General features: G+C 38.0%; 1 protein-coding gene across 2 annotated transcripts in view; it reads left to right on the top strand.

Moving 5' to 3' along the window:
* Cbl (Cbl proto-oncogene) overlaps positions 1–25,565 on the top strand; it is a 94,103-nt gene extending 68,538 nt beyond the window's left edge. For both annotated transcript variants that reach the window (XM_076846273.1, XM_076846274.1), the window contains 14 exons: positions 66–212; positions 1,691–1,847; positions 2,611–2,732; positions 3,716–3,853; positions 4,892–4,979; positions 5,201–5,332; positions 5,669–5,872; positions 12,562–12,693; positions 12,782–13,159; positions 15,259–15,353; positions 21,699–21,839; positions 22,203–22,300; positions 23,208–23,390; positions 24,351–25,565. In XM_076846273.1, the coding sequence (XP_076702388.1) occupies positions 66–212; positions 1,691–1,847; positions 2,611–2,732; positions 3,716–3,853; positions 4,892–4,979; positions 5,201–5,332; positions 5,669–5,872; positions 12,562–12,693; positions 12,782–13,159; positions 15,259–15,353; positions 21,699–21,839; positions 22,203–22,300; positions 23,208–23,390; positions 24,351–24,640 (2,305 nt within the window). In that variant the 3' untranslated portion in view covers positions 24,641–25,565. The remainder of the gene's footprint in view (positions 1–65; positions 213–1,690; positions 1,848–2,610; positions 2,733–3,715; positions 3,854–4,891; positions 4,980–5,200; positions 5,333–5,668; positions 5,873–12,561; positions 12,694–12,781; positions 13,160–15,258; positions 15,354–21,698; positions 21,840–22,202; positions 22,301–23,207; positions 23,391–24,350) is intronic.
* The last annotated feature ends 1,627 nt before the right edge of the window (positions 25,566–27,192 follow it).

Genomic DNA, 27,192 nt, shown 5'->3' with positions numbered 1-27,192 from the left:
AATTCAGTGCATTTAAAATAAAAATAATTTATGAGTTTAATTATTTTACTTCTGATCATTTATAGGCGAAACCTAACCAAACTGTCCCTGATCTTCAGCCACATGCTGGCAGAACTAAAAGGCATCTTTCCAAGTGGACTTTTTCAAGGAGATACATTTCGGATTACTAAAGCAGATGCTGCAGAATTCTGGAGAAAAGCTTTTGGGGAAAAGTAAGTCTCAAAATAGTAAATATGAATTATGAAAAACTGAAACTTATGAAGTTTTTGTTTACTGTTTTACTAAAACAAATATATATACTTACTTCCTACTTTTGATCACTGTTATTTGCCCTAATCATTTTTTTTAAAGAAACAAAACTTTCACTTGAAACCTGTGCTTTATGATTGATCAGTTCTGCTATTAGTGACATTTACATTTCAAATTATTTGCTCTTGTAAACAATGCTTCAATAAGCATTATCTAAGTTTCTTCAACCAAGATACCAGTTTATGTTTCTATAAGTAGTATGTCAGAGTTCTAGGGCTGGGAGTATAGCTCAGTGGTAGAGTGCTTGCCTAGTTTATGTGAGGTCCTGGGTTTGATTCTTAGCACCGATAAAAATAAAAATAGAAATTATTTTATACATAAAATATAGACCATTTCATAATTTTAAAGGCCTAGTTGGGGGGGTTAAAGATGTAGCTAAGTGGTAGGGTACATGTATGTGTGAGATACTGTGTTCAATCCCCAGTATTCCTCCTGCTGCCCCATAAAAAGCCTAGTTGAAGAAGATGGGTAGAAATGTTGATTTATTTCTTTAACTCAGTAACTGCATTGAAAAAGACTTTAAGATGTTTTTTGGTCTCTTATTTTCAGACAGGTGAATATATAAACTTTGCAAAAGCAATAAGACTATGTATTTAAAGATCTTAAGAAGAGAAATTCATAATATCTCTTGTTAGCCTTATCTGGGGTTTAATCACTCTTAGTTTAAATAATTTCTTCATCTCTGTCAGAATTCTGTTCTTTCAGCACCATAAGCCTATTTCCTCCTATATACCTTGATAATGTGGATTCCTTAGAGAATATAGAATGTTTTACATGTTTTTAAAAAGTTAGTTTAGCCAGGCACATTGGCACAGACCTATAATGCCAGCAACTCCATGAGACTGAGACAGGAGGATTGCAAGTTCAAGGCCAGCCTCGGCAGTTTAACAAGGCCCTTGGTAACTTAATGAGCTCCTGACTCAAACTAAAAAAAGAGAGCTGGGGATGTCACTCAGTGGTAAAGCATCCCTGAGTTCAATCTCCATTACCAAAAAAGAAAGAAAAAAAAAAAGAAGAAGTTAGTTTAAATACAAGCTTCTAAATAGTAAAGGTCTGGCCAGTAATTACATTTATTATATTAAAAGGATAATCTCATTTCTCTTCTTTTGTTTCTCTAATAGAGTAGATGTACCAAGAACGATGAGAAAAAGGAATTAATTTGTGCCATTCTGTAAAAGAATAGTGGAAAAAAACTTGTTACTAATTTACTCATTAGAGAGTTAAATATTCCTTTTTCCCATTCTACTCTCAATCTAAAATATAACTCAAAGAATTGATACTGAGAGCTTAATGGGGCTTTTATTTTCCTAGATTATAGCAGTATCTGGAATTATCTCTGTTATCTCAAAATGCTTTCTCTTTCACCCTACCCCCACCACAGGACAATAGTCCCTTGGAAGAGCTTCCGACAGGCCCTACATGAAGTGCATCCCATCAGTTCTGGGCTGGAGGCCATGGCTCTGAAATCCACTATTGATCTGACCTGCAATGATTATATTTCAGTTTTTGAATTTGACATCTTTACACGACTCTTTCAGGTAGGATACTAAAACATACACTAATCTTGCTGTTTCTTCTTTTCTGAAGATAAACCTCTTTTAAAATAAAAAATAAAATTTGGGACTTTGTCTATTAAAGTGTTTTAATGCATTTAGAAACTATAAGCAAATAAATTAAAACCACCATGTATCATACACACACACACACACATTAATTACTATACAACCTACTTTATTCCCTCAGATCTTTCTTATTGAATATTCTTTTGTATCACTTTAATGGTTATAGAAGTGTCCCAGAACATGGATGAATTTGTTTAGTTCTCTGTTACTGGGCATTTGTGTTATATTTCCAACTTTTCTTCTATTGTTTCCAAATTCTTTACTTTTAATATCAATGTTTCAGAAAGAACTCATCTTTCTCCTAAAATAATGTTTTCTCTGGTGTGTGTATGTCAACTTGCATAAGTATTTATTTGGAACTTACTGATTGCACATGAAGGCCCTATTCTATTTTCCTGACTTTTGTTTCTTGGTTAACCTCACTACTGGTAGTTAGAATTGCTTTACAATTTCTTAAGTTTCATTTTGTATAGTTAAATTTCTCCCTATAAGCATAAATTCTTCTTAGCTTTTCAAGGCTTTAGTGTCCCAAACATTTGTCTTCTTCAAAATTGACAACATAATTGAGACTTTGTGACCTTGAATTAAAAATTTATAATTGAGAATTGAAGTTGTTGTTCTATATTCTGAGAATAGTTGTGTGTCTGAATAGTCTGCGATTAATCTCTTGTTTCTTTAGCCCTGGTCCTCCTTGCTCAGAAATTGGAACAGTCTTGCTGTAACTCATCCTGGTTACATGGCTTTCCTGACATATGATGAAGTGAAAGCTCGGCTCCAGAAATTCATTCACAAACCTGGCAGGTCAGTGTCATGAAGCAAACAGGTTTATTCTCAAATTTTTCTCTTATGACTTCTAGAATAGAAGAAACATGATCTTGTTTTAGTTCACCAGTGGCCAAGATTCTGCAATAGGATTCATTCTGCTGGAATTGGCTTGCTTACATCCTATGATTTGATCAGTGTTTTCAAGCCATTCAAGAATGGGGTGTAGGGCCAGGGGCACCACCGTAAGCTCAGCTATATAGTGAGATCCTGTCTCAAACTAAAAAATGGAAAGGACTAAGGATATAGCCAAATGGTAAAATATCCTGTTTCCATCCTCAGTACCAAAAGACAAAAAAAAAAAAAAAAAAATGGGGGTTGAGACGGCCTTTTTTCTGGTCTGGAGTTATTGCTATTTGTTTTCTATAAATGTTATTTGGAGCTAAGTATTGAACTCAAATCCTCAGGTATGCACATCCTTCCCACTGAAATATATCTCCAGCCCCCTGAACATACACACACTCCCCCCACCCCCTTTTTGGCAGTACTCGGTTTGGGGCAGAGATGGAGTGGGGGAGGTTTGACTCTGTACCACTGAGCTACATCCCCAGCCCTTTTTTCATATTTTGAGACAGGGCCTCACTAAGTTACCCAGGCTGACCTCAAATGTGTGATCCTCCTGTCTCAGCCTCCTAAGTAGCTGGGATTATAGGCATGTGTCACGGCACCAGGCTTAGAGAGTTGTCTCTCCCTATCCTAGTACTGGTTTTTCAACCTAGGGATGCTCTACCACTAAGCTATATTCCCAGCCCTTATTTTATTTTTTATTTTGAGACAGTGGTAGAGGCTGACCTCACACCTGTAGTCCTGCCTCAGCCTCCTAAATAGCTGGGATTATAGGCATGCACCAACATTCCCTACTGAAAAGTTATTCTTGATGGTCCTTTTGAATTTTGCTCTAACTTGCATTCCACCCTAATACCAGAGTATATGTTAAAACTTCTATTAATCTCTCTCCTCAGTTACATCTTCCGGTTAAGCTGCACTCGTCTGGGTCAGTGGGCTATTGGGTATGTTACTGCTGATGGGAATATTCTCCAGACAATCCCTCACAATAAACCTCTCTTCCAAGCACTGATTGATGGCTTCAGGGAAGGCTTGTGAGTACTCACTGATTAATATCTCCTAGAGTCTAGGAACTTAGGGACTGTAATTTTATCATAAATGACATATTAAGATTCAGGAAACATTAGCAAGTTATATTGATTTGTCCTTCAAATTCTGTAGACTTTTGTTTTTTATTTGATAGGGATTCCATAAGTGAAATTGTCTTTGTCTGTTGCTTTAGTTATTACCAGGAATAAATTTGTCTTTCTCCTTTTCCAAATATTAACTTACCTGCAAATCTGCACTAGATTTGAAAATACAAAATTAGCAGGAAATTTTATCAGTTACTTGACAGCCAAAATTAAAGTGACTAGATGTTCCCAATGAGAGTAGGCAGGCTTCAGTGGCCTGTATCTGTCTTCATCTTAATTTCATTTTGACTCCGCAACTTTTCTTCAGGCTTTGACTTTTGCTAGTAAGTTCTTGTTCCAGAATTGCTATTCCTTTGGAATCAAAGTACTTATCAGTAAGTTTTAAAAATACTAATTCTTTTTTTTTTAATATATTTTAGTTGTAGATGGACACAGTACCTTTATTTTATTTATTTTATATGTGGTACTAAGAATCAAACCCAGTGCCTCACACATGCTAGGCAAGCTCTCTACCACTGAGCCACAACCCCAGCTCTAAAAATACTAATTCTTCACCATGTATTGCCTTCTATAGTTGGATTGAGTAGCCCCAAATTTCAGAGCAGTTTGATTCTAGAAGTTCCCTGGTTGATGATCTTAAGTGTCTTAATTTGTTTCTTGTTACATTCCTTTTAAATACATGTCTCCGTTTTTCAACCTGTACACAGAAATACTTGAGGTCTTTTTAAAAAATGCAGTTTAAAAATTTATATCTTTAGGCTACCCATTAATTAAAATAGGGATTGGAAAACTATGGCCTATATGGACCAACTATTTTGGTATAGTCTGCCGGCCAAGATAGTTCTTTTTTTTAAAGTATGTTTGATATAATTTGTGTATTTTAACCAGCACTGACAATTGACTTCAGTAAAACCACAAGGCTGGTTACTCTTTTTGCAGCTATTTGTTTCCTGATGGAAGAAATCAGAATCCCGACCTGACGGGCTTATGTGAACCAACTCCCCAAGATCATATCAAAGTAACCCAGGTGAATTATGCTTTGTATTGTAACCATATCACTGGAGCCAAGCTTTTGGATACCGTTTACAGAAAATATAACTTATTAGAATGTTTTAATTTAAAAACATTAACTAAAATGGGACCCAAGTTTAGATGTTTTTGATATAAATAAGTCTTTACTTTTTTTGTTTATGTTTATAGTTACTGTCATTCAATCAACAAATAATCTCTTTAATTTTTTAATCAAAGGAACAATATGAATTATACTGTGAGATGGGCTCTACATTCCAACTGTGTAAAATATGTGCTGAAAATGATAAAGATGTAAAGATTGAGCCCTGTGGACACCTCATGTGCACATCATGTCTTACATCATGGCAGGTATAGATCCAAACCATGCATTTTCTCTGCTTTGTAATTACTCTGAAGAATTGGGTTTTATATATCCTTTATAGATACAAAGGGTGGGCTTACTTTGTGGGCTAGGCCTAAATTTTAAATCCATCCATCCATCCACTCTTCCATCCTTTCTTCCTCCTTCTTCCTGTACTGAAGATTAAACTCAGTGCTTTGCAAATGCTAAGCATGTGTACTTTCACTGATCTATACACTGAACCATTTGATTTCATCTTTATGACTAGGAAATAAATTTACTAGTAGAAAAATGTATTAAATACTTTTAGATGCATTCATTAGTAACTTTTGCTTTCTTTGCAGGAGTCAGAAGGTCAGGGCTGTCCATTCTGCCGATGTGAAATCAAAGGTACTGAGCCCATTGTGGTAGATCCGTTTGATCCTAGAGGAAGTGGCAGCCTATTGAGGCAAGGAGCAGAAGGAGCTCCCTCCCCAAATTATGATGATGATGATGATGAACGAGCTGATGATTCTCTGTTCATGATGAAGGAATTGGCAGGTGCCAAGGTAAGACTACAATTTCAAAGACTGGCAGGTATCATTATGAACTATTTTCTACATCCAAGGAGCACTTTATGACATCCAAACTACAAAAGGGCACTAATAGCTGATATTTATTGAGCTCTTGCTATAAGATACAGTGTTAAGCATTTTATTTATTTTAACTCATAATCTTTACAACAACCCTCTGAGACTATTGTTATCCTCATTTAACAATGAACCATTTGAGCCATAGAGAGAGAGAGGAATTTTTGAAGGATCACACAGCTAGTTAGGAGCTGCCAGACTAGCTTTAAGGCTCACATTCTTACTATATGTATCTGAGGGACTGGGTTTTAACACATATATCTTGGTGGAGAAATGGGGAAGGAAATAAAGAACTAAACCCTATTTTATATGCTACTGTGACTAGTACATGATTTTGTTTTTGTTTTTGTTTTTTCCTTCTATGAAGGAATCTTGTCATTTGAAAGTCAGTTAAGTTGGAGAAGAAAAAAAGAGGCAGTAGTCAGATGGGTGGTAGGAAGTGCTATACCTTGTGCCCTGTAGAAGCTAAACAAACTGGAAAGGCTCTAGTAAAGATTAAAAAAAAAAAAAATGAAGGTAAAGAAAGGATGTGATCAAATGCTATTTCCTCAGACAGGTAGGGTACAACAGGGATTTACTCATTAAATCTTAAAAGTAAGACAGTTCTTGAAGATTTTAGTAAGTAAAATTTTCTTTAGTAGATAAAAATTCTTCAGTAAATAAAACAATGGTTAATGATATGCTGTAGAGTCTATACTTTAGAATGCTATGTACTCATGGGATACATTTCTGTGATACAAAAAGCTTTCTTTTATATCAGCACATGACTACCTGATGCAAAATAGGTGCTTGATAAAAATCCTGCAAGAGTGAATTTTATCTCCCCTTATTTCAGTTTCTCACTATCTTCTATCCTCCCTGCTACGAAATCATTGATCTACAATACAGATCTGATCACCTCATCCCTTGATTTCACACTGTTTGATGTCTTCTCATTTCTTAACAACACCTTTATTTATTTATTTTTATGTGGTGCTGAGGATCGAACCCAGAGCCTCCCACATGCTAGATGAGCACTCTACTGCTGAGCCACAAACCCAGCCCGACTTCTCATTTCTTAATGAGTGAAGTGTGTTCTCCTTTCTAGGTACCTGACCTTGATAATTTCTTTCCTCTTTATTCTTTGTGGTCCAGCAAGGCTAACCCACTTAGAATTTCTCTCTGCTTTATCTTGGCAATTTCTGTGTAATTTAAAGTATTTTGCATTGTAAAATCTCAGAAGTGAAGAGCCATCGTTTTTTGTTTGTTTTTATTTATTTATTTATTTATTTTTTTGTGGTCCTGGAGATTGAATCTAAAGGCCCTCTGCCATGGAGCCATCTCTCCAGCCCTTTTTATTTTATATTATGAGACCTGGTCTCACTAAAGTTGTCAAGGTGGCCTCCAGCTTGGGATCCTCTAGCTTAAGCCTCCTAGGTCACTGGGTTTCAGGTGTATGCCACCATGCCTGGCATGGCATCTTATTTTTAATTAGCTACTAAAGAGTTGAACAAATATTAATTACTTTCAGTGTTTGACTATAATTGATATTACATCAAGCAGAATTGGATGAATTTATCAATAGTAGATCAATAGTGAGTAATAGGAAATCTGGGCTTTTGGGTGATATATTCTTGGTATTTTGAAGATGACAGTAGCCTTGGTCCATCACAAAACTTTGTCAAGATTTAAAGAAATTCCTTGACCCCTCATGCATTATTTCATTTTTTCATAGAATACTACCTGTTTATTCATTAAAAGTTTACTGGCAGACAGGGGAGGTGGCACATGCCTGTAATCCCTGGGGCTCAGGAGGCTAAGGCAGGAGGATTGCAAGTTCTAATCTAGCCTCAGCAATTTAGCAAGACCCTGTCTCAAAATCAAAAATAAAATGGACTGAATCAATAAATGGAGTGGACTCAAACTAAAAAGTTTCTTCTCAGCAAAAGAAACAAATCTGTGAGGTAAATAGAGAGCCTACATCTTGGGAGCAAATCTTTACCCCTCACACATCAATAGAGCACTAGTCTGTAGGGTATATAAAGAACTCAAAAAGCTAAACACCAAAAAACAAACAAACAAACAAACAAAAACAAAACAACAACAACAAAAAACCTACAAATAACCCAGTCAATAAATGGGCCAAGGACCTGAAGAGACACTTCTCAGAAGATGATGTACAATCAATCAACAAATACATGAAAAAATGTGATGACTAGGAATTAGAGAAATGCAAATCAAAAACACTCTAAGATTTCATCTCACTGCAGTCAGAATGGCAGCTATTATGCATTCAAACAATAATAAGTATTGGCAAGGATGTAGGGGAAAAGGCACACTCATACACTGCTGGAGGGACTGCAAATTGGTGCAGCCAATATGAAATGCAGTATGGAAATTTCTTGGAAAATTAGGAATGGAACCACCATTTGACCCAGCTATCCCTCTCAGTCTGTACCCAAAGGACTTAAAAACAGCATACTACAGGGACACAGCCACATCAATGTTTATAGCAGCACAATTCACAATAGCTAAACTGTGGAACCAACCTAGAAGCCCTTCAGTAGATGAATGAATTTAAAAAAAAAAAAATGTGGCATATATACACATATATGTGTAATATGAATTATAATGCATTCTGCTGTCATGTAAATAAAAAATACTATAAATAAATAAAGTGGGCTAGGGATGTGGCTCGGTGGTTAAGCACCCCGGGTTCAATCCCTGATACCACAAAAAAATAAAGAAGTGTATTTATGTATTATTTGAAATTAAAATGCCCTTTTTTCTTCATGGAATTATTATAGACAGGTAACAACACTCATTATGGAGAAACAGACCTTCCCATTTATTATTGAGATGGGTACAAGTTACTTCCATCTCTTCTTTTTTTTTTTTTAAATATTTTTTATTTATATGTATGTGGTGCTGAGAATTGACCCCAGCGCATCACGCATGCTAGGCAGGCATTCTACCACTGAGCCACAATCCCAGCCCCTAGTTCCATCTTTTTTGATTGACAGTTTAATATCTGTTAAAATTTAATGTTTGACTTGAGCCTGGGTATGGTAGTATATGCCTGTAATCCCAGTGACTCAGGAAGCTGAGGCAGGAGTATTCTAAGTTCAAGGCCAGCTTCAACAATTCAGCCTGAGTTTAATTTCTTGCAGTTATGAGATTAAGAGCCCATGTTCTTTGGTAGTTTTCAGCTAATGAAAACCATTGCCACATTCTAGGGTCTAGCCACATTCTTTGGCTTTGGGACCCTTTTATCCCTTTTTCAGACCTTTTTGAGGACTGCTTTTAATAATGATTTGTGGGCTTAGCTTGGGCCCACTTGGATAACTTAAGATATTTCTCCCATGTTGACATTTAAATCCTTAATCAAGGAAATTTCTTTTGTCAAGTTAAGGTCATATATTCACAGGTTGTGGGGATTAGGGGAATCATTGTTCTGTCCACCATATATAATGCAATGCTCTGAAGAATGAGTTCCATTTACTCAAGTGGAAAGCTGTTTAATGTGCATTAAGTTTTAAAAGCACCTATAGACTTGTGATGTAGCTCAGTGTTAGCACTTGCCTAGAATGTGAAAAGCCTTGAGTTCCATCCCCAGCACAGCTAAATAAACCTTAAAAAAAAAAAAAAAAGATGAAGAAGAAGAAGGGAGGAGGGCAACTATATATACTAGGTATAATATGATCTCATTTCTCTGAAAATTTTTACTTATAAATTTTTTTTAATATACTGTTTTAGTCAGCTTTTTTATTATGACTGAAAGACGTGGCAAGAACACAATTAGAGGAGGAGAAGTTTATTTTGGGGCTCATGGTTTCAGAGGTGTTAGTCCATAGATGGCTGACTTCAATTCCTCAGGGCTCAAGGCAGGGCAGAACATCATGGTGGAAGAATGTGGTGGAGGGGGCTGGGGATATGGCTCAAGCGGTAGCACACTTGCCTGGCATGCGTGCGGCCCGGGTTTGATCCTCAGCGCCACATACAAAGATGTGTCCGCCAAAAACTAAAAAATAAATATTAAAAAATTCTCTCTCTCTCTCTCTCTCTCTCTCTCTCTCTAAAAAAAAAAAAGAATGTGGTGGAGGAAAAGTGGCTCAAGACATCTTACCAAGAAACAGAGAAAGAAAGGAAGGGAGGGAGGGAGAGGCGCAGGCAGGGCAGAACATCATGGTGGAAGAGTGTAGTAGAGGAAAGCATCTCAAGACATCACACCAGGAAGCGGGGAGTGGGTGGGGGGAGATGCTCCACTCTTCAGGGATGAAATATATGCCCCAAAGGAATGCCTCCAATGACCCGCCTCCTCCAACCACACTTTACCTGCCTATAGTTAACGCCCATTTAATTCCCCTCAGGAGCACTGATTAGGTTAAAACACTCATAACCCAAACATTTACCTCTATGATTTCTTGCATTGTCTCACACAAGAGCTCTTTGGGGGACATTTAATATCTAAACTGTATCATAAACATAGGGAAAAAAACTGGATGACTACACACCAAATTACTGTTATTTCTGAGGATAGAAGTTCTAAGTACTATAATTTTGTGGAATACAGTATTTGCAATTTTTTACAATTAGCAAATGTTAGTTTTGCAATGTGTTTGTTGTCTAGATAAGTAATTTACTGTGAAGTGCTGAATAGGACCAGAAAGCTAGAACAAGGCTCTTAAAGAGTAGAAGACTTTATTTGGGAATAGAATACAGAGGCAGGTGAAACACTGTTCAACACAAGGGAGACAGTGAACTTTATTCAAAATTGTTAGGTATATAATCTTTAAGTAAATAACCTTTTTTTTTTTTTTTTTTTTAAGAAAAAAGAAATGAACATTTTCCCCCTAGCTGTGTAGAAATTCAAATAGAGAAGAAACAGCCTCATGTATGGATCGTCATTTGACTATTCCATAATTCAGTCTCTTCTTAAGGGACATGTTGATTCTAGGCTCCTACATCCTGGCATATTTTGCAATCTGTCTGTAGGGTAAATTTCTAAAAGTGGAACTGCTGGATAAAAGAAGGTGTAGAGCAGGGTGCACTGGTACACACTTGTAATCTCAGCTGCTCCTGAGGCAGAAGGATCACAAGTTTGAGGGCTAGCCTGGGCAGCTTTGCAAAAATCTCTCTCCAAAATAAAACAAAAAAAGAAGGACTGGGGATATAGCTCAAAACTAGAATACTCCTGGGTTCAGTCTCCAGGACCTCCCATCTCCCACAAAACAAAACAAAACCAAAAAAACAGGTATGTATATTTAAACTCTATGATAGAGGAGAGGGTTGTAATCAGGGGAGGGGCACATGGGTATTTCATAAAATCAGTGGTATTTTATTTCTCAACTGAATGGGTAGTTATGTGGGTATTTTTTGTACCTTGTGATTCATTGTATACTTTATGAATAAAATCTTTGAGTGAAAGTAATTAACTTTTGGGGTAGATTTTTAAAATTTGTCCCAATTTGTTTGTCCCAAAGTCATTCCTAAAGATGTATGAAAATATGAAAGTGCCTGTTTCTCCGCATCCTGATGGTAGTTTGTTATAATTTGTGGTGTGTGTGTGTGTGTATGTGTATGTGTGGTGGAACTGGGTTATCTCTACCACTGAGTTACATCCCCAGCCCTTTTTTATTTTTGAGATATGGTCTTGCTGAGTTGCTGAGGGTCTCACTAAATTGCTGAGACTGTCATCGAAATTTAGATCCTCCTGACTCAACCTCCTCAGTCACTGGAATTACAGGCAACACACCACTGTACCTAACTCCTGTCTCCCCATTTCTGAACCGTATACTTGTATTACTTTCTCTTGATTATTATCTGTTCACCCCAGATGAACAGAGGAGAAGATTTCTATCTCTCATTATGTCCCTCCTTTCTACTCCATAACCACTTACTCTAGTTGTTTGAATAGGTTATTTGAAGGGTTTTGCCTAAATCAGTATTCAGTGTCTAAATGATTTTGCTCCCTGTTGTGCCAGTTAGTATGCTATACTGTAATTATTTTTGCTTTCTTATATAACCTTCTGCTTTTCCTGGAATAATTCATTTTTATTCCCCTACTTTTCAGTTTATACCTGTCACTACCAAGGCATACCATGCTTTCAGGAATCCCCTCAATAAGACTGTCTGTGATGTAAATTCTAGTAGTCTGCTGTATATAGTAGATAGTATAGTACAGTATACTGATAAATATGGTATCCCTGTTCCCAGGGCCTCACACATGCTAGACAAACACTTTTCCTCTGAGTACTGTACCCCTAGTCCTATCCTTTTCTTTTTATATGGGTTCCAGTTTTAATCTCCAAGGATTAAGAGATAGAAAATCATAAATTTTAAAAAATTAATAATAAGCTAGGAAGGTTTCTGTAACACTGTCTTTCTAGATGCATTTGCTTGTAGTTTTGCCATCTGCATGGTATTTCTGTGATTGAGAGTGCCCTCTTGTGATACAAAAAGTAGTTCTGGACATGTTAGAATCTCAGGAAGTTTCTGAGTTGTGAAAAGAGGTTTGTGTGATCCTAAGCTTAAGCCTGCCCCATTGGTTATTATATTACATAATCACATAATATTTACCATCTTTGTTCCCTGAAAAAGACTAAACTGTTAAATTTCAATGGTTCTAGGTGGAACGTCCTCCTTCTCCATTCTCTATGGCTCCACAAGCTTCCCTTCCCCCAGTGCCACCACGACTTGACCTTCTGCAACAGCGAGTATCTGTTCCTTCAAGTACTTCTGGTCTGGGAACTGCTTCTAAGGTAAAGCATTATCCATTTCTATAGTTTTCTGATTCTTTATTGTGCATTAGTGGGTTTTGATTGATTTGCTTCTGTTTTGCTTCCACAGGTTGTTTCTGGCTCCCTTCACAAGGACAAACCATTGCCAATACCTCCCACACTTCGAGATCTTCCCCCACCACCTCCTCCAGACCGGCCATATTCTGTTGGAGCAGAGGCCCGGGCTCAGAGACGCCCCCTGCCTTGTACACCAGGCGACTGTCCATCCAGAGACAAACTGCCCCCTGTCCCCTCTAGCCGCCTTGGGGACTCATGGCTGCCCCGACCAATCCCCAAAGTACCAGTAGCTACTCCGAGCCCTAGTGACCCCTGGACAGGAAGAGAATTAACCAACCGGCACTCACTTCCATTTTCTTTACCATCACAAATGGAGGCCAGAGCAGATGGGCCTAGGCTTGGAAGCACATTCAGTCTGGATACCTCCATGGTGAGCCCTAATTTTATTTAGCCTAGTTTTATTTACTTTATTTTATATAGTTAATAAATATCTGTGAGTATCATTTTATAGATCTAAGTTGTTTGATAGGCTTTGTACAGAATAACAGGTAATAAAACATAATCCCTGTTTTCAAGAAATGTGTATGTTCACCACTGAGCCATATCCCCAGCCTGTATGTATGTATGTATGTTTTGAAGACAGGGTCTCCCCAGGTTGCTCTCAGCCTCTTGAGCTGCTGGGGTTACACACATGCACCAATGCTCCCAGCTAGTTGTTTTTTTTTTGTTGTTGTTGTTGTTTGTTTGTTTGTTTGTTTTTGGTGGGGAGGGGGTTGGTAGTTTTTTACAGGAAAAAAGAACAAGCAAAACTGATTATACATGCCTAAGGCATGGGAGTATTAGGATCTGGTCTGAATATAGTTTCAAGATAGATCAGAAGTATAACAGAAAGGCTTATGGCATATTGTGGAATGATATGTAGAGCAGAAAGTGTATATTGGATCAGGAGAAAGGGCTAGAATGGAGCAATAACACTACATTATAAGGTCTTAAATACTCCCAAAAGAATTTAAATTTATTTCATAGGAAATTAGAACATTTAAAGGTTTAAATTAGTGCAATGATGTGACCAAAATGATGGATTAAAGAGAATAATCTAATAGTAGGTTGCAAAGTAGATTAGAAAAAAGACAGGTTAATAATCCTTTGTCTAAGCATTCAGTAAGGGGTTCAGAGCTGGGGGATGGGAGAGGAAGAATATTTGTAATTTATTGATTCATTTGTGCACCCGGGGAAAAAGATCTTGCTTTCACAGATTTATTTTCTAGCCAGAGAAAGATAAAATAAACAAGTGAGTAAAATATATAGTAAGTTTGTAATGATAAGGGCCATGGAAAAGAACAGCTCAAAGAAGACTATATGGAGAGAGTTGAGTGGAGGTAGATGGTACAGGATGGGGTGGGGTATAATTCTTAGCAAAGAACTGAGCAGTAGGAAGGTGATCCTGAGGGAAGACCATTCCAGAATGAAGGGAGAAGAAGTGAGTTTGAAAGGATATGTTTAAAAAATAAAGGGATATAGGCTGAGGTTATAGCTCAGTGGTAGAGTGCTTGCCTAGCATGTGTGAGGTACTGGGTTTGATTCTCAGCACCACATATAAATAAATAAAATAAAGGTCCACAGACAACTGTGAGAGTGTATGTATATACATACATATGTATTAAAAAGTTAAATAAAGGAGTATAATATAGATGGTACCAAGCAAACAAGTGGAATAGTCATTGTCTCTGAACAGAAGTGGCAGCCAGATTAGGTAGAGCCTTTAGAGAGCACGAAATAGGCGTAAATCAGGAAGCTAGCAGTATGTGGAAAAGGCAAGAAATCACATGCATGTGTACTCCAAGGTTTTGGAACTGGTAATAAGAGACATGTTGAATTTGAAATGGACCTTTTTTAAAAAATTTTTTTAGATATTGATGAGCCTTTATTTTATTTATGTATTTTTATGCGGTACTGAGAATTAAACCCAGGGCCTCACACACACCTCAGCTGAGATGGACATTTGATAGAAGTGTTTAGGTGGTTGGAAATCTGAACAGACAAAATGGGAAGGATGGAGTTGTGAAATGTCTTGGCACTTGACTATTTCTTGGTTGTAAGGAAAGATACTTGTAACCAAGTAATACTTCAGTGGTACCTGTGTGCCTGGCAGTCTAATTAGAATAGATAATTGTGACTTTCTGGTGGTATCAATACTGAATGACCATTTTGAGTTTGTGTATCCATCATTTAAGCTAGAAATAATATTTGTGTAGATAACCAATTTTCTTAAATCTTTTTAGAATTAAAACAATCTATTTCTCTGGCTCTTTTGAAATCTGTCTCCCTCTCCCTTACATTTGAAAGTTCTTCAAAGCCTGACAACAATGATGTTTTTGTCAGAGGTGATAACCTGTAGGTATGGCATTGATTAGTGAGGTGAGGTCCCTGTTTGTACTATCATTTTTGTGATTTTTGAAAAGGTTCAGTAAGAGGACATACTAAGCTATCCTAAGAAGATTCTTTTCAATACTTTTCTTTACTTTCCAGAGTATGAATAGCAGCCCATTAGCAGGTCCAGAGTGTGAACACCCCAAAATCAAACCTTCCTCTTCTGCCAATGCCATTTATTCTCTGGCTGCCAGGTAAGTTTATTAAAGCTGTATTTCATTCACTGGAGTTAGTACTTTTAAACCGTTCGTTTGTAGAAAATCCAGAAAAGTGTAGAGGGAAATAAAAATTGCTCTGTATTTGTACAGTGTAGAAGTCATCATGTTTTGTTTTGGAATTTGTCTTTCTATTCTTTTTACTGTGTTTATAGATCATTCTTGCTGGGCTTGTCACATGTATCTTTTCAAGGAAGCAATTTTGGTTCTGTTGATTTTTCTTAAAAGAATTCTTGCTGGGTGTCGGTTTTCTGTTTCATTGCTTTCTGACTTTCTAACTTTTTCCCCTCCAGTTCTGGGCATTGAGCCTAGGATTTTGCATATTGAGCTACATCCCTAGTTTGTATTTTTTATTTGGGGACAAGATCTCAATAAGGTGCCCAGGCTGGCCTTGAGGTTGTGATCTTCCTACCTTAGCTTCCCAAGTAGTTGAGTTTATAGGCATACATGTACTACCATGCCCCACCTCTTCTTTTTCTTTTAAATATACGGTTTCAATATGTTGTCCAGGCTGGTCTTAAACACATGAGCAAATGATCCTCCTGCCTCAGCTTCCCAAATAGCTAAGACTACAGGCATCTGCCACTATTCCAAGCTTTTGCTCTTTTATCTTATTCTTCCAACTTTCTTCAGGCTTAATTTACTATTTTTCTAGCATCATGAAATGGATTCTGAGTTTTGGTTTTTTTTTTTAAGAGTGAGAGAGAGAGAAAGAGAGAATTTTTTAATATTTATTTTTTAGTTTTCGGTAGACACAACATCTGTGTTTGTATGTGGTGCTGAGGATCGAACCCGGGCCACGCGCATGCCAGGCGAGCGCGCTTCCGCTTGAGCCACATCCCCAGCCCCAGGATTCTGTGTTATTCTGCTTGAGCTGCCATAACAAAATACCAAAGACTGGGTGCTTTAAACAGTGGAGATTTATTTACTGTTTAAATAATTCTAAAAAGATTTAAGAAAATTGGTTATCTACACAAATATTATTTCTAGCTTGGATACGCAATTCTGGAGGCTGGAAATCTGGGATTAGGGGGTCAGTTTCTGGTGAGGTTCCATGTTCAAATATAACCGTACTGGGTGTTGAGGGCTTGAACATGTGAATTTTGGGAAGGACACAAACATTCAGTTCATAACAAGTGTTTAGCTGCATTCCACAAATTTTGATGTCATTTTTCATTATTTTTTTTAAGTATTTTTTTAATTGTTGGTGGACCTTTATTATTTAAATTTGGTGCTGAGAATCAAACCTAATGCTCAACTCCAGCCTCCATTTTCATTTAAGTTCAAAATATATGATTTTTCTGTTGTTAATAATTCTTGAGTTATTTATGTGTTACCCAATTTTCAAATATTTAAAGATTTTCTGTTTTTCTGTTCTGCTTTCTGGCTTCGTTCTAATGTGGTTAGAGACCATCTTCTTTATTGACTAGTTTGTGGTAAGATCCAGTAATATGTGTCACCTTTATCTCATAAGATTGTATATTCTGTAGTTGTTGGGTATAGCATTCTGTACATGTTAGTGAAGTTGTGATCAAATCTTTTATTACTCAGATTTTTAACAATCTACCTATTCTATATTTTCAGATAACTGAAATGAGTTTGTTGAATTCTCCTCTATAATTGTGAATTTCTCTCTCTTTTTTTTTTTTTTTTAAAGAGAGAGAGAGAGAGAGAATTTTAATATTTATTTTTTAGTTATCGGCAGACACAACACCATTGTTTGTATGTGGTGTTGAGGATCGAACCCGGGCCACACGCATGCCAGGCAAGCGCGCTACCACTTGAGCCACATCCCCGGCCCAGTGAATTTCTCTTTGTTCCTTTTAATTCTGTCCCTTTTTATTACATGTGTATTTAGTTTGTGTAATAATAGAAATTTAAAATTATTTATAGTAAATGGTGAGCATTTTTATTATCCTTAAATCTATTGTTTACTCAGTAGTTCTGTTTCTTGCTTGTCTTAAGTTTGCTTTTTCTTAATTAAAATGGCTTACATCAGCTGTCTTTTAGTTAGTATTTCTATGACCTTTCTCTACTCTTTTACTTTCAGTTTTTTATGACCTTTAAGGTATGTTTCCCACAAGCAGTATATTTTGGGTTTTTCTTCCCTTAAATCCAGTCTGGCATTTTTGATCTTGAGGTAATCAGAATATTTGTTCCTATCTTCTCCCCATTTTTCTAATCTTTTCTTGGTTCCTTTTTTCGTCTTTTCTTACTTTCTTTTGTATTAAAGGTTTTTTCTTAGCCATTTCATCCCTTCAGTTATTCTTTTAATATTTATTCAGGAGAGCTGGGCATGGTGATATACACCTATAATCCCAACAACTTGGGAGGCTGAAGCAGGATGATCACAAGTTTGAGGCTAGCCTGAGCAATTTAGCGAAACGCTGTCTCACAATAAAAATGAAAAGGGCTAAAGGTATAGCTCAGTGATAAGCATTCCTGAGTTCAGTCTTTGATACCAAAAAAAAAAAAAGTTATCCTGGAGATTCCAACATGTACTCTTGATTTGTTAGAATATGCTTTAAATCAGTGTCTCCTGATACTTCTGGACATTTAAATTTCTCTTGGATTTATCCTACAGTGCTCCTTACTTGTTCCTGCTGTTCTCTGAATGCTTTCCAGCTCCCTAAAAAACTTCCTTTAGTGTGTGTGTGTGTGCTTACGTGTGTGATTGTGCTCTTCTATCAGTTGATTCAAATTTTGCTTGACTGAAAATATCTTAATTGCACCCCTCCCCCTGTACTGAGTATTAAACCCATGGTGCTCTACCACAGAGCTATATATGCCCAGCCCTTTTTATGTTTTATTTTGAGACAACATCTTCCTGAGTTTCCCAGGCTGGCCTCAAACTTATAACCTTCTGCATTAGCTGGGGTTTCAACACATGCCACCACGCCCAACTTTACCTTATTTTTTTTTCTTTTTGGTAGAACTGGGGATTGAACCCAGGGGGTGCTTTACCACTGAGTTCCATTTTTACATTTTAAAAAAAAATTTATGACAGGGTCTCACTCTATTGCTGAGACTGGCCTTGATCTTGCAATCCTCCTGCCTCAGCCTTCTGAGTAGCTGAGATTATAGGCCTGTACCAGCACACCTATCTCTCAGCCAATATTTCTTAAAACAGATTGAACTTTGTAATCTTTCTTTGTCTGGGCCTCTAATTTCTTGAACATCATCAGATTCTTTCACCGTCTTCTAACGCTCATTATAGGCTTGCTTGCATATTTTCCATTCTCTTTTCTCTTTACATTAATCTGAATGGTTTTTACTACATTGCAGTTCCTAAATGTTCTCTTCTGCTGTTCCTAATCTGCTCTAAATAGAACCATTAAATTTTTATTGTGTGTTTAAGTTCTAGTGTTTCCATGTGATTTTTAAAATTTATTGATTCCAGTTTTCTAACAAAATTCTTTATTATCTTGTTTCTTGAACATATGAATTATAATTATTTTAAAGGCTGTATCTGATAACTCTAGCTCTGTCTCTAGAGATTAGCAAGACGACCACAGTAACTGCTTGGCTCTTCAGTTGCTCACGACTACCCGCTTGATTTCTCAGAATCTAGCCCCATGCATGAAGAGTTTAGGGATTAGTAATAGCTTTAGGAAAATACAGGCAGAATTTTAGGCCTACTTCTTTGCTGTTTCCGTCCCTAGGATTTTTTTTTTTTTAAGTTGTAGATGGACACAATGCTTTTATTTTATTTATTTTTATGCAGTGCTAAGGATCGAACCCAGTGCCTCACATGTGTTAGGCAAGTGCTCTACTGCTGAGCCACACTGAGGATTTTTGGCTCCCCACATCTTGGTTGTCATGACACCTCAAAATTCCAGTCTCTCTCCCTAATCCATTGAGATCTACTTCAAATCCCAAATTCGGAACTCCGAATTTGAGGCTTGTTTCATCATCGTTGTCATCGTATCGTCATTGGCGTCGTCTTTAATGGTTTTTTTTTTTTAGTTGTAGATGGACACATACCTGTATTTTATTTATTTTTATGTGGTGCTGAGGATCAAACCCAGTGCCTCATATGTGTTAGGCAAGCGCTCTGCCACTGAGCCACAACCCCAGCCCTGTATTCTTCTTGAATATTGGTCTCTGAAGTTCTGGTTTCCTGGTTGCTCTCCAGTACTTTTTTTTAAAGTATATATTGTCAAAATACTTTGTGACAAGGAAATACATTTTATACTTTTATGGACTTCATCAAAGAGATGGGAGGAAGGGGTGCTGGGGGTAGAACCCAGGGTCTTTTGCATGCTAGGCAAGCGCTCTGCCACTGAGCTCTACACCGCAGCCCTAAAGTATTTTTGGATAGCTCTCTTAATAGGACTTTTTTTTTGTTAATTTTAGAAAACATAGATAAGCAATACTGAAGGAATAAGAGTTATCTGTAATCTTACTACCTAGAGTCAAATAGTAATTAGTCACAATTTGATATATGTTCTTTGTTATTCTTTGTGTATGGAATCATCATTGAGGCTGGTTTTCGCTAGACATATTTGAACATTTTTGCATGTCATTAAAAAATTCTTCTTCTATATTGATTTTCAAATTATTTTAGATTATTGTCAAGCAGTGTGACTGACTCTAGGGGAACCCTGATTTGTAAGATAAGGATAGGTCTATGGTAGTGGAAGCAGAAGTAGGCTGTAGCTTCTTAGGTCCTGAGTAAAACCTCTAAAGGCCCCAAGAGCCAACAATTGGCACCAGCTCTCTTACTCTCTGTGTGGGTCAAAGTCTACTTATTCAGTATGCTATTATTGGATATGTAGGTTGTACTACCCCTCCCCCCGCCCCGTGTTATAAGTAATGCTGTTATGAGTATTCTTGATTGCTTCCCAAGGCAAAACTCTTAGAAGTGGAATTTCTGAGACCCAGGATGCACATGTGATGAAGTGCTTTTGTTGAATCATACTGCAGAAAAGTTGTAACAACTTGTTTCTAGAGCTATATATACTCATTTATTTCCTTACACTTTTGCTGACACTTGGTCTTTTCCACTTGTTAAAAATTACGAACTGAGCCAGGCGTGGTGCATGCCTGTAATCCCAGCTGCTCAGGAGGCTGAGGCAGGAGGATCACAAGTTCAAAGCCAGCCTCAGCAATTTAGTTAGTCCTTAAGCAACTTAGGGAGACCCTGTCTTAAAATCAGGGGATAAAAGGGGAGGTGTTAGGGATGTGGCTTAGTGGTTTAGTGCCCCTGGGTTTAATCCCCAGTACCACCAAAAAAAAAAAAAAGGAAAAAAAAATTACAAACAGAATAAAAGTGAAAGAATCCTAGACTGAACCCACCACCTGAATTCAAATTTTAGTATTTTTTTTTTCTTTATCACATTATCTGTGTTTCATCCATTGCTCTCTCTTGGTTGTTTGTGTATTTCAAAACAAATTGTAGATACTAGCACACTTCTCTTAAGTCTTCAGCATGTATTGCATAAATCTTAAGAGAATATTTGCTGAATTTTTTGAGGCATACGTAAGGGAAGTTTTTCAACAATAAAAGTGGTAGGTAGACATAAGAAAAAAATCTCACATGAGATTTGATTGGAAAATTAAACATTAAATAAAGAGGGACAAATAAATGCAAGAGGTAGTCTTTGTAGAGAATTTAGAATATGCTAACAAAAATTGTAAAGAAAAAGAGAGGAGAAACTCAAATTCATACTCTGAGGCAATTTGTATGTGTGTCTGTTTCTTTTTTGGGGGCCAGGGGAGTGCTGGGAATTGAACCAAGACAGAGTCTGACTGAGTTGCTTAAGGCCTCAGTCTCCCGAGTCACTGGGGTTACAGGTGGGTGCCACTGTGCCCAGCAGTGTGTTTTTTACACAAAATTGATTGGTGTTTTGTCTTCTTTCATAGAGTAGGATGGCAATTTTGTTTCAAAAGCTTCTGGGTAAAGAATTATGTATTTTTTTTTTAAAGTTATGTATGTAAGACCAAGATCCCTGAAATCAGAAACTTGGGATCTAGTCCCAAAATTGATGGTTAACTACCAAGTTACTTTTTTTCCTCTTTTTATTTTAGTTTTTTTTTTTTTTTTTTTTTATGTCAAATATTGAAGAGAAAAAGTATTTAGGTATCTATCTCAATGTGACACATCTCAAAACATAAGAGCCACACTTTTGGTCATTTGAGCATAGTGTTTTTGGTGTGCTTTTTGCTAATCTCCTATCTTACCAGTAGAAACAGTAGTTTCTTAGATAGCATGTATTTGTTCTATCAAATTTGAGTTGTGTCTGTTTTGAAACTGTTTATTTCATATTGGAAACTTTTCCAGCTATTGATTCTTTTTTCTTTTTAAAAAAATTTATCTTCCAGACCTCTTCCTGTGCCAAAACTGCCACCTGGGGAGCAGGGTGAGAATGAGGAGGACACAGAATATATGACTCCCTCTTCTAGGCCAATAGGGCTCCAAAAGCCAGAACCAAAACGGCCTTTGGAGGCAACCCAGAGTTCACGGTAAGTTCACAACAACCATGTAGGAGATACCTTTATGTGGATAATTCAGTTGACATCCCTCACCTTCTTCACTTGCTACTTGTATGTACTGTTAGCCAGCCAGAAGTAACAGCAAAAAGATAAATCTGGTCCCTAAAGTCTCTTGAAGCAATAAACAGTTCCACTTACATTAGTATCACAGTAACTTCCAAAACACGAATTTATATCTGTAACTTGTAACAAGAGTTGATCTTAAAACATTTACTAGTTATTTTGGTACAACTAGAATATGTTTCTTTAGAGGATCAGGGTCTAGGGTAGTCTCAATATGTTGCAGGTAACATTTATTTCCAAAGATCATTTTGCTTCTTCCTTCTGGTTCAGAGTATGTGATTGTGACCTGCAGATCGATAGCTGTACCTATGAAGCAATGTATAATATTCAGTCCCAGGCGCCATCTGTCACCGAGAACAGCACCTTTGGTGAGTTGCTTCTCTGCTACTTAAAAATCAGGGATGTGCCAGAGGAATGAACCTATAATATTTAACTAATGAGATAGCTTGACCTACAGAGAAAATTATTACTAAAGATTACTAAAATCTTTTCTTTTTTGGACCGGGGATTGAACTCAGGGGCACTTGACCACTGAACTACATCCCCAGTCCAATTTTATATTTTATTTAAAGACAGGGTCTCATTGAGTTGTTAGTGCCTCGCTTTTGTTGAGGCTGGCTTTGAACTCAGGATCCTCCTGCTTCGTCTCCAAGCTGCTGGGATTGTAGGCACGCACCACTGTGCCCAGCTATTTTGAGTAATCTTATTTGGCAAAACAAGGTGGGGCAGTCGCCTCCCTTTTTTATATCCTTTCCACACAGCTAGTTCCTTTTGTGATTTTTCATTCTCCCAAGGCCTAGAGACATTTGAATTATATGGCCTAGACCTGCAATGCTGGCAGACTCTTTTATTCCCATTGCATTGATGAAATTTTTGTGTGTGGGGGTGATACATGCTCAATTCCCATGCTAACTAGCTTACCAAGTTGAAAGTTCAAATAAGCCTGCACACATAGGAAGCTTTGGCTGATCTCCTGAGGTGAGGTGCAGATAAAATTGCACTTGAGTCTTTGGCATCAGTAGTTTCTAACCTTACAAGAGTGACCTTTGACAGGTTCAACAACAGAACTTCAGAATTGGTACACATTTTATTTTTTTGTTTGTTCTGTCACCTTCAATAGTGTCTCATATTGGTGTCCAGCCTGCCGTAGACATTGAGTACTTATTAAATGAAGTAAATGTGTGTGTGTGCATGAATGAATAGATGCTTCTGGGTTAAAATGTGTTAGAAGTTGAGTTATGTCAGAAGAAGATAACTTTATGAACTTTTCTCCAGGTGAAGGGAATTTGGCTGCAGCCCACACCAACACTGGCCCTGAGGAATCAGAAAATGAGGATGATGGATATGATGTCCCTAAGCCACCTGTGCCAGTTGTACTGGCCCGCCGAACTCTCTCAGACATCTCTAATGCCAGCTCCTCCTTTGGCTGGTTGTCTCTGGATGGTGATCCCTCGACAAGTGAGTCTCCAGGCTCCCTTGGGCCTGTCCTGAATTGCTGTCTAGCTCCTAATTTATACTGAAACAGATGATGTCCTCTCATGGCAGTAAGTCAGTAAGTAGTAGTGGTAAACTAAATAAATCCTGTGTCTAAATGGAAGAAAAGCTGGTTCTAGAACTCGTAGGAAATGAAAGTAATCAGGCTCTTCAAGTTTTTGCCAGACTTAGATTTGAGGTTGTCCTTAAAACATGGCTCCTCCCATTGTGGGAGTAGGTAGGGTTTCTAGCTCTTCTGAGTAGGCCTGTGACAGAAGTAATTAAGCTTGATGGTTCAGACCACACATTCCTTTTTCCTGGCCCTGGCCCACTGGGAAGGAGGCATGCTGCCCTGGAACACACACATAATGGGCCAAGAGCCAGCCCACATTGAGCCTTGACTGTTGGGGCTCAACAGCACCTGTGGCAGCAGCCAGAGTTGCTGTCACTTTGGAAGTTGAAGAGAGCTTTCAGGACAGCTGGTGAAAAAGATCTACAGCATCCAGTTGCCTAAACAGGTGGTGATCACCACTCAACCTGACTTAAGGCATCTTCACTGCAACTTAGGCTAATTTCTGCCTTTTTGTTTGTAGGAGTTTAGTATCTGCTCTGGTCCATTCAGAATTTTTAAAAATCCAGATGATTATGTGTGTGAAAACATTGCTAAGTATAAATCATGATGCAGATGTTACATGCTCACAGCAACAGTTATTGTTGATAAAACAGGTGCATGGTATATTTAGAAGGTGACACTTACTATAAGGAGGTGGCTAGATCCAAGAGCCTTTTAACCTCTAAAACCCGCTTTGTGACAGGGGAGTACATGCCCCTAATTAACAGGGGTCAGTAATATCTTGATATTAATATATTGTTTTTACTATTATTACTGCCATTAAATGAGGATTTCCCCCTGGTTTGCAAATATTTCTTTCCTATTTCTTCTAGACTTCACTGAGGGTTCCCAAGTTCCTGAGCGACCCCCTAAACCATTCCCTCGGAGAATCAACTCTGAACGAAAAGCGGGTAGCTGTCAGCAAGGTGGCAGTGCTACCGCCACACCTCCTGCTGCCTCCTCACCTCAGCTCTCCAGTGAGATCGAGAACCTAATGAATCAGGGTTACTCCTATCAGGACATTCAGAAAGCTTTGGTCATTGCCCACAACAACATTGAAATGGCCAAAAACATCCTTCGGGAATTTGTTTCTATTTCTTCCCCTGCCCATGTGGCCACCTAGCACATCCCTCCCTGCAGTGGCTTCAGAGGACCCACGAGCCAGGCTCTTACTTAAGGAGCACCTAGGAGGGCAGAGGCTCCTTTGGGGACTTCACAATGAGGTCCTGCCCTCTCTGTAGGTATCACACCTGTGGTTCCAAGATTTCAAAGCAGTAGAATGAAAATGGAGCAGCTAGTGTGTTTTATTATTATATTGGTCTTGAGAGTGCATTTGAAGGTGTCCTTCAGTCCCCACCAGGAGAGTGAGTGGATTTTTATTACATGGTAACCTACCTGGGGGAACAGTCCAGAAAGTAGTAGAACAGGTATTGTGCTGTAAACCCTAACGGAGGACATAAGTCTTTTCTGGGTTAAGGATGTGACTGTGTGTGTGTGTGTGTGTGTGTGTGTGTGTGTCTGTCTGTCTGTCTGTGGTTGTATGTGTCCTGTGATTATGATGATCCTGCTGTGTGTGTTAATTCCAGGCGGGGAATTAGCACAAGAGGTTCAGGAAGGAATCTTTTAAAGACTTCTATCTACTGTGGTATGACCCCCAACTCTAGTGTGTATTACAACTTCAACACTCCACTTTGGCTTAGATTATCATGTGCATAGCTCATATTTTTAGAATTCCCTTCCTCTGTTCTATCCCCTTGCTCTGTTCTTTCCCCTATCAGCTTCTTTCTCCTCCTCCTTGGTTTTCTGTCATTGTCAGCAGGCTTGCTGTGGCCAGCCTTCCTGAGGCTAAGCAGCTTTTATAGGATGTTCCTTATTATTTGTGATGGTGTTTGGTAGAGATAGTTGGGAGAGAGAGTACTGTTGCTACATTGTTATGGTTTTGTTTGACACTAGGAGCTAACACTGGTCACTCCAAAGCACTGTTTCTATAGGAACATTGAATTTGTTAAAATAAAATATTTGAACTATCCTAATTACATAATGACTAATTTGAGGCCTTCAAATACATTCCATGTCCTCCCCAGAAAATAGTCTAGGGGAGTCCGTTGCCTTGGTGCCAGGTGTGTGTCCTGGTATAGGTCATGAGTCTTTCTACTTAATGGAAAGGGAAGAACATTTGTTTCCAGGATAGTTTTCTGGCCCTAATACCACAAAGTTTTTAGAAAGCTTCATTCACATGTTATTTAGATGCACAAAATAGATAATAAGGATTTGGACTTATTTGTTCAGTTTTTCTTCCTCGTGCATTAATTTCAGCTTGTATTATGTTTTACATTTCTCCCTTTGAGCATGAGCCAGGTTAGATTTTCCAAAATGGTTTTTATCTTTGCCCTTTAAGGAGTAGGGATACCACCTATGGTAGCACAGTATTTTGCTGATAATCAGCATCTTTCCTACTTTGGTGCTGCCCAGTGACTTGGTTTTCTCTTGTGTCTAGGGCTAGGGAATGAAATGTCTCTTTCCTCTCTCCCCTTTTTTTTTCCCTTTAGGTGTATGCTTTATAGTAAATAGGCATCATTCATTACAAAAAAATGACTCTATTCAAAGACAATATGGGGAAGAACTGGCAGTTTATGTAGTTGCAAGTTCATAAAGAAGCTTAGGTGTCCAGTTGGGAGTCCTGTTCTTCAGTTCCTGTGGATAGTGCTCTATGGCCCCTTGAGTTCAGTTCTCTGTCCTGAGCCTTTTGCTTACTTCCCTAATGGTGGTATCCTTCCTCCATGTCATAAGCAAGGCTGCTCTTGGATAAATTACCTTCCTTGGGATCTAAATCTTGCTTTTGTCATTAGGTTCAGGCAAAAATGGCTCGCCTTAAACCTGCTTTCTTTCCATTCTTGGCATCTTTGGAACTGAAACCTTTACTAACTCTTCTCTTGGTATCCAGCTACTTCTAGATCTTTTATTTTTGTCCTCTTGTCTCTGAACTATTTATATTTCTGGAGCAGAGCAAACTCTAGTACAGGACCTCATATTGATTTGCATAGCCCACCAGCAGGAGCAGGAGGCCCTACTCTGGGGTGGAGGGAGGCAGGGAAAGTGGGCACTGAGTGGCAAAGAGTAGTCTACCATCCTCTTCTAAAAACTGACAACATTCATTTTGCATTTTGTTTCAATATTGAAGGACTAGACAAAGAACTAGAAAAAATGACAACAATTTCCAGGCCTATCCATGGTGTAATTCTTCTTTCTCTACAGATACTGTCCATAGTCAAGGTCTGTCACGAAAACCAAGCAGTCACTGCATCTCTTTTGCCTGTCCAGTGTATTCACATCTTCTGTGAAGGTTATTGCTCATACTGGCTGGACTAAGGCTCATTTCATCCTTTATTTTCCTGAGTACCTGTGTAGCTCTTCAAGTCAGCCCTGAAAAGAGTGCCTAGGTTGCTGGTGGAGCACGTGCATTGTTGACTGGCTTGGGTAATTTTAGTTTGTCAGGTGTGCATCTGCAGCCACTGAAGGCTTTGAACCATTACATGAGGACCTATCCTTTGGATGTTCTAAGGACATATGTGGGCTTGTGCCTGAAATTGCCAGGTAAGCTTCAGGACGGTTTACACTTGGCTCTTGTTTTCAAGATAGTCTCAAAACCTGAATTTCTTACATTTTCTTTTGAAT

The sequence above is a fragment of the Callospermophilus lateralis genome, chromosome 2, assembly GCF_048772815.1.
Source record: "Callospermophilus lateralis isolate mCalLat2 chromosome 2, mCalLat2.hap1, whole genome shotgun sequence".
In the NCBI taxonomy this organism is placed as follows: Eukaryota; Metazoa; Chordata; class Mammalia; order Rodentia; family Sciuridae; genus Callospermophilus; species Callospermophilus lateralis.
This window is presented reverse-complemented; position numbering and strand designations above follow the sequence as displayed.